The 7,500-nt window shown below is 45.9% G+C and overlaps 2 protein-coding genes across 7 annotated transcripts in view; both read right to left on the reverse strand.

The window, feature by feature from the left end:
* snapc4 (small nuclear RNA activating complex, polypeptide 4) overlaps positions 1 to 4,244 on the reverse strand; it is a 16,523-nt gene extending 12,279 nt beyond the window's left edge. For 2 of the 3 annotated variants that reach the window (XM_041936889.1, XM_041936887.1), the window contains exons 1-9: positions 3,977 to 4,244; positions 3,248 to 3,368; positions 3,125 to 3,168; positions 2,418 to 2,514; positions 2,306 to 2,331; positions 2,097 to 2,219; positions 1,532 to 1,672; positions 1,348 to 1,432; positions 992 to 1,073 (exon numbers count right to left, since the gene is read on the reverse strand). In XM_041936889.1, the coding sequence (XP_041792823.1) occupies positions 992 to 1,073; positions 1,348 to 1,432; positions 1,532 to 1,672; positions 2,097 to 2,219; positions 2,306 to 2,331; positions 2,418 to 2,514; positions 3,125 to 3,168; positions 3,248 to 3,359 (710 nt within the window). In that variant the 5' untranslated portion in view covers positions 3,360 to 3,368; positions 3,977 to 4,244. Of the gene's footprint in view, positions 1 to 991; positions 1,074 to 1,347; positions 1,433 to 1,531; positions 1,673 to 2,096; positions 2,220 to 2,305; positions 2,332 to 2,417; positions 2,515 to 3,124; positions 3,169 to 3,247; positions 3,369 to 3,882 lie in introns of all 3 variants that reach the window. The other variant, XM_041936888.1, reaches the window with a different exon arrangement.
* A 1,290-nt stretch (positions 4,245 to 5,534) lies between these two features.
* The window catches only part of pomt1 (protein-O-mannosyltransferase 1), a 9,845-nt gene continuing 7,879 nt past the window's right edge, over positions 5,535 to 7,500 (reverse strand). For 3 of the 4 annotated variants that reach the window (XM_041936717.1, XM_041936715.1, XM_041936718.1), the window contains one exon: positions 5,535 to 5,950. In XM_041936717.1, coding sequence (XP_041792651.1) covers positions 5,776 to 5,950 — 175 coding nt within the window. In that variant the 3' untranslated portion in view covers positions 5,535 to 5,775. The remainder of the gene's footprint in view (positions 5,951 to 7,500) is intronic. The other variant, XM_041936716.1, reaches the window with a different exon arrangement.

A 7,500-nucleotide genomic window follows, 5' to 3' on the forward strand; every position in this document is an offset into this window, starting at 1 on the left:
AAAACACTTGTGATAGCGAGTAAAACTGATCTGGTGTCAGTGTTTTCCAGCTGCTTAACGAGCTTTTTAGTTTATTATCCTGAGAGCCGAACAGTCCAGACTGAGTCCGAGCAGGTTCACACTGCAGTCTGAACACAGTCAGGATTTAGACTGAAAACCCTTCTGCTGATGGACAGTGTTCTCCCACAATGCACTGCACAGAGGAGCCAGAGGAGCCGCAGTTTCTCCTCACTGAGCGACACACCTGCTGAGACGCCTGCTCCGCTTCCCACAAACATCAAGTTAGCCACCGCGGCGACGCTCAGTCCGGTTTGAAACTGCCGGCTAACGATAAGAGGAAGCCCAGTAACACCATCACTCCCGTCCCCGTCGACACCCGATGTGGCCAATCAGAGGTCAGTAACATCGATGCAGAGTCGTGCGTATATGTGCACGAGGTCAGACCGCGTCGTTTTCTACTGAAACTGAACTTTCTGTTGAAAGAATCCTCTTTAATCAATACTTCACAACTTCTAAATTCACATGTTGGTGAGTGATCACACCGTGAAGAACGACCAACAGGAAACGATGCTGGTTAAACACAGGAGACACACAGGAGAGACACTGCTGCTCCTTCAGCTGCAGACTGCTCCACCCACAGTGTGTGAAGGAGAGACACTGCCGCTCCTTCAGCTGCAGACTGCTCCACCCGCAGTGTGTGAAGGAGAAATAGGCAGCTCCTTCCTCCCTGCTGGTCCCAGTAGAAATATCAGTGTAAACTAAACTGGGTGCAACAATGTGAGTTCAACCAGTCTGTTTACTTATTTTGATGTTTCCTGATTCATCATATTTTACTTTTGACTGATGCTTCTTACGGTCACATTCTACCCTTTGCTGCTGCAACACTGCAGGCTGGAGTATCTTATCTGATCTTACTGGGTGGGACTCAGGCTGTATGTGTAGCACACCATTATTACTACTCCTACTTATAATGACAACAAACAGATGTTACTTGGAGAGTTTGGGCTGGGTGAGTCTCCTCAGACCGTCTCTGGCCACTGAGTGGATCAGCAGAGTCTTCTGCCAGCTCTCCCCTGAAGACACACAGATATTCACCTCATTAGTATTCATGTGATGAGAGAATATGAATCAGTGGGTGTATTTCTGCTGACAGGTATGTATATTTCAGTCACATATTATTTCTGCATTTGTATAAAACATTTTCTCTATTATGAAACCATCAGCGTCATGTGAGAGTCTGTGAGTCATACTAAAGTTAAATTAGGAAATAAATAATTTCATTTCTGTTCGGTTTTTATGAACCGCGATTGACTTTATTTACTGGTTTGTTTCATTTGTCATTCTTACATCGTTTCACTTTCAGTTTCTGGTTGTCCAGACAGCACGTCATCCTGTTGGCCTTCTCCTTTGTCTCCTGATTGGCTGGAGGACCCTGAAGACAAACAAACAAACACAGCATCTCATTGGTCAGCAGTCAACAGTAAGGCTGTGGTTATGTCTGTCTGTCTGTCTGTCTGTCTGTCTGTCTCACCAGTCCGGTCAGTTTGTCCTTGAAGTATGGTTTGAGGAAGCGTCCCAGGAACATGTTGACTGGCTGCTGGCAGGAGGAGGGTGGGCGCTGTTCCCTGGGGGACTCTTTGATTGGTCCAGTCAGCTGAGACATCACCTCCTTCTACAGAGAGCAGGAATTATTGGTTAGCAGTGATCATGTTTCCTGTTTGCTTCAGGTGATATTAACACCTTAAATCTGACTCAGCTGATCTTCAGCACACTGAAAGAATGATGAAGGCACAGAAACTGGAGACCACTTTGGATCCTGGTTTATGTTTGGTCAGTTTTACACTGCTGGTGCTGCAGCTACATTAGTCAGAGCTGAAAGAAACAGATGAGCTGATGAGTCCAGCAGCAGCTTCCTGACATGTTCCTCTCTCACATTACTGACAGCAGTGTTGCTGTTTGCTCTTTCTGCTCTTCATCATCTTCTGTTTATGATGAAAACATCATCTGTGTCCAACCTGCTTCAATGTACACCCCCTGCTGTCTGTGGTTGTGTGTCAGTACTGACCTGCTGTCTGTGGTTGTGTGTCAGTACTGACCTGCTGTCTGTGGTTGTGTGTCAGTAGTGTCTCCAGTTGGTCCAGAGTCTCCTGAACCACCTGCTGGTAGACGAGGTTCATCTGAAGACAGGAGTCCACTGACAGAGACAGACCCAGCTCACTCTGAACACAGACAGACAGACAGAGTTAGATCACTGACTCGTCTGTAACCGACGTAAAGACGCTGCAGAGCTGACGTCGTTACTGACCTCCTCGCTGCTGCTGCTGTCATCATCTGAACAGAAACAACAGAAAAGAGCAGACGTGAACACTTTGTCAGTGTTTGGAGACAGACAGACAGTGAAGCAGACAGACAGGTACCTGACACACAGACAGGACTGTGTGGTCCCAGGACATTCTCCAGGTTCTGGATCTCCTTCTGGATCTTTTCTCTCTGAGCCAACAGACCTGCTGCAGACTAAACACACACACACACACACACACACACACACACACACACACACACACACACACACACACACACACAGAGTTCTCTTACTGATTACTATTACTACAAATAATAATAATAATAATAATAATAACAATAATAATAATAGTGATATTAATAATAATAATAATAGTTACATGCATGTAATAATCAAAGTGTTGCCATTGTAGAGGGCTGAGCTGCAGCCGTCTGTCATCACACTGCTGTCAGTGCTGCACTCAGCATGGACAGCGATTAACAGCTGGCAGAAGACTCTGCTGATCCAGAGACAGTCTGAGGAGACTCACCTGACCCAAACTCTCCAAGTAACATCTGTTTGTTGTCATTATAAGTAGGAGTAGTAATAATGGTGTGCTACACATACAGCTAATAAAAGACAGCTGGTCTGATTACTCAGGTCTCAGGTCTGGAGACAGAAAGGCAGGAAACAGGGTCCAGAGACAGCTGTCAGGAGATCAGAGAGAGCAACGAGGCCTATGGGACAGAACTACTGACAGGACAACAGACAGAACCACAAACAGAACCACAGACAGAACAACAGACAGAACTACAGACAAGACTGTGTGTGTGTGTGCACTACCTGCTCTGCCTCATCTTCCATGTCATCACCATCGGATTCATCATCTGACCAGAGAAAACAAGATCACTGTTAGAGAGAGAGAGACAGGTGGACTGAGGGACAGACAGGCAGACAGACACATACCTGTCTCACTGCTCAGCAGCTCCAGTTCAGTGTGTGTTGCAGACAGACTCTGTTCCAGCTCCTCCACCTGTCGCTGGATCCGGTCTCTCTCGGCTGACAGAGAGACAGACATGTCTGCACACTAAGACAGACAGACAGACAGACAGACAGACATCAAAAAACACAGTAAGCTGATAAGTTTATCACACTTACTGAACCTTTTCAACATGAAACGATACATTTGTCTTCAGTAGGAACCAATGGGCTTGGAGCTGAGATCCACGGACAGGAAGTCAGACAGAATTGAGAGACGGACAAATGTTGTAGGTTTGAACCTGAACATGATAACAGCAGACTGGTCCTTTAAATATCATGTTTAACACTGTCAGCAGCACAAACCGATCTCCACCCACCTCCACCCTGAACAAACTAAAACCTCTGACAGGACAGAAACTGAAGAAACAGTTTAACAACATAATATTCAGAAATATCAAACTGTAAAATGTCTGCATCAAATACCTGCAGTTTACTTAAAGCTCCAAAGTCTGACTGAAGGTCTCCTGTAATAAAACACATCAGTACACTACACTAGTACACTACCAGAGTAACTGTAGTAGTACTACAGTTGAATACTGCTGAAGATGATAGTGCAGTACCTGGGCAGTACTCCGTCACTCTGCGGCAGCTTTGACTCTGATGCTAACATTAGCAGCTAACATAAACGTTCAGTGATAACTTAGTGTTTCTGACCTCCAGCAGCTTCCCGTTGTCAGTTTCCTCGATAAGTCCACAGTTTGAGTTTGTTTTTCTTTTTTGTCTCTATCTTCTGCCTCCACGCGCACCGGAGCGCCAATCAACGTAGCTCCGTCGTTTACATATTACCCAGCAGGCTATGCGGCGAAACAAGTTCTCCCGCGATCTTTAGTCTTTCACACGAAGTTCCGGTTTAAATATTTCAGACGAAAAGAAAACTTTGTGCTTTGACTTTTCTGTCAATCGGCGGAACAAACTGTTTGTTAATCAAGCTAACAACCGAACAAACATCCCAAACAAATCGCAGCTCAGTCGGTCCGCTCTTTATTTTCTTCCTCCTAGGTCACTTCCTGTCCGCCGGATCCGCCTGATCACAAGGCTCGTTGGAGATCAGTTCACAAGTTTGTTTTTTGGTTAAAAAAGTATAACTGCCATAATCTGCCACGTCGTACATAGAGCGAACAGGACGTGAAAAATAAATAACACAATCATGCAAACATGAGTGTCACGAGTTCACAAGTCTGTCTGCGGACTCAAAGAGGGTAACCGTGGGAACTAACGTACAGGACACGCCCACTACTGAGCTGCGACTTGACCTGAACGAAGACGAGAGTGGCCGACTGCAGCCGAGTGCAGCCGAGGGAAGGGGCCGATAAACTCTGGCCGGCTGACAGCTGGCTGGACTGGACGATGGCGTCAGTGTTCTTCGCTGCTGCTAATGACGTGATTAAATGGAAATGGAGATAGACGAGATGAACACCATCCGTCAGTGTCAGAACACATTTCAAACAGGAAGTGAATAAAAGTCAGAAGCACTGATTACGTTCACCAGCTTCCCTCAATGGTTTTATCCAGTTTACATTGATGGAGAATGAAGAAATGTGAAACATGTGTTACTGCTGGAGTTCACGAGGATAAACACTGTGGAATAAAGATGGAAAATGACGATGGAAGCGTCTCACCTTCATCAGCAGCTCGAGATAAAAACTCCCCGTGAGCACCAAATAAGGCTTCTCCTGTTTAAGTCTTTTCCACATGTTCATAAAGCTGCTTTGAATTACTGCACTGAAAATATGCAAACACAGAAATGTTACTAGTCTGTTTTCTGGATCCTTCAGTTTATTATATAGGAGCCAATCTGTGACTGAAGTGTCTGAGTTCTTTGAGACTGTGATCCAAGACTCTGATTGTCCTGGATCAGGTCTACAGGTCCTCACTGGGTAGGCTGATGAGGCTACACTGTTGATTACCACCACCTGATCTACATCCATAAAGTCTCTGAACAAAACACACCAACAGTTTGTGTCAAAATAAAAGCACCGTTTTATTCTGGACTTTTGGATTTTATTTCCATTCTGAAGTCTGGTTCTGTGTGACGTCTTTATTTGACTACATGCTAATTATATCAACATCACTAAAAACATCGTACAAGTCTTCACAGTCGTTGGTCTGGTTTATACAAACAGGAAATGACACGTGTGATGACACACAATCAAACTGCAAAACATCAAAACATGAACATTTATTCTTTGACCCCCCCCCCCCCCCCCCCCCCCCCCCCCCCCCCCCCCGAAGGGTCTGCAGTTTCAACATGACTGCACAAGGACACACCTGATGGTGCATTCAGGTGCTTCTTCTAAAGGTCTGGCAAACCTTTAGAGGACAGAAACAGGAACTTCAAAGCGTCAGGTCCTGGATCAGGACTAAGCTTCAGTATGTGATCAGGATCAGACGAGTACACCCAGTCCCAAAGAAAATACCAGTCCATCCGTCCGGCCGTCCGTCTCAGTGTCTCTCTACCGGCGGCGGTACAGGATGTCCCAGGAGACTCTCCACTTGAGTCCTTGCAGCCGATTGGCCGACAGCTCGGGACTGCCGTAGGTCAAAGGGGAGAAGGTTCGATACGACAGGAAGACCGACAACAACACTGCCGACACACACACACACAGCACTCGCCGGTGTGTGTCACTGCTGCAGACACACAGACAGATTTTATTAACACATATTCATTAATGAGCCGTCACACACAGAACAGAACAACCACTCACGTCTCATCTGCACAAATAACGTCTTTAGACGGCATTAATGTGTGCTAATGTGTCTTTTCTGGCCAATGAGGGACCTGGACTCGCTGCACTCACACATACTGATGAGGAGGGTTGCATAAATGCAGTAGAACAACAACACAAGGGAACATAAATTCCTGATGTAGGCGTCTGCGGTCAGCTACGCACACAGCGCAGGAATGACGGTTAGCCAGGGCTGCGGTTCGGAAGAAGGTAACCGAATCTTCCCGTGAATTCAGAAGCAGCAGACAGCGAGCTCGTTAAAGGCACCTGTCGTAATTTAGTTCAACTGGAACACCTGAATGAGCCACGCATAAAATCTGCACATGATGCACACGTAGCTTAGCTGGATTCCACGTTTAAGACCAGACAGGCTGCTCATCCCTGCAGGTGACTCATCACTGTAGCTGCGTTTCCATTACAGTTGTTCGCAAAATAAAAGCGATATTTCTGAAATTTCGGCAAAGTTCAAATGCGACTTGCAGGTGTTTCCATTGAACAGGGTTTTGCGAACCAGCCGAAATTCTCGTAAGTTCTCGGACGTCCCGCGAGATGTGTGTGCGTGCTGTGCCTCGGTAAAACTTAACACGAAGCCTTATAATTAAAAAGCATTAAAAAGCAGCGTCGGCTCGCTCTGACAGCGTCGGCTTGCTCTGACAGCGTCAGCTCGCGTCGGCGAAGCAGCAGCAGAATACAGGACTGTCAATTACTGAAGTGTCCTTTGAACATATTTTCTGTCAGCAATTATGTGTAAATATTAAAGTTAACGGCGTGCACGCGTGTCTCGCACAGAGCTGAGGTGCACACACTCATCACAAGTTCATCTCACGATTAATGAAAACGGAATGATTAGATTTAACAAAGTGACACAGGACGAGATCACAGCTGTCGGATTGTCTTTAACAGATCAGCTGATCAGCGTGACAGCTGGAACAGCTGGAGTGTTTTTGTCTGCTACTTATTGAGATCCAGAAAACATACAAACACTACAAAACTGACAAGATGTTATATCTGACTGCCTGCGGCCGCCCGACACGGAGAGTCCGCTGACCTCCGAGACGTGTAAATGCGGAAAAAGTGTTTCCATTACACTTTTGCGATACAGCTAAATATTGACACGTCTAAAAAACCACCTCATGAGAGCGTAAAAATGTTTTCGCGATATTTGAGAGGATTTTCGAAATTTAGGTGTTTCCATTACCGTTTTTTTATTGCGATATTTAGGATTTGCGCATTTCTAGGGGCAATGGAAACGCAGCTAGTGACACCTAGTGGCAGGACTGCTCACATGACGATTGGTATTGATGTGGATATTAGTGATCGTCAAAGGGATGAAGAGTGCATCATGACGAAGTTAACCACAGTCATCGAGATGAGCTCAGGTAATATTTTAGTTTTTGTGCTGCATCAGCCAAAACCCAACACCTGTATGAGACAAGAATGGAACCAGGGTGG

The sequence above is a fragment of the Chelmon rostratus genome, chromosome 5 (assembly GCF_017976325.1).
Source record: "Chelmon rostratus isolate fCheRos1 chromosome 5, fCheRos1.pri, whole genome shotgun sequence".
Lineage (NCBI taxonomy): Eukaryota > Metazoa > Chordata > Actinopteri > Chaetodontiformes > Chaetodontidae > Chelmon > Chelmon rostratus.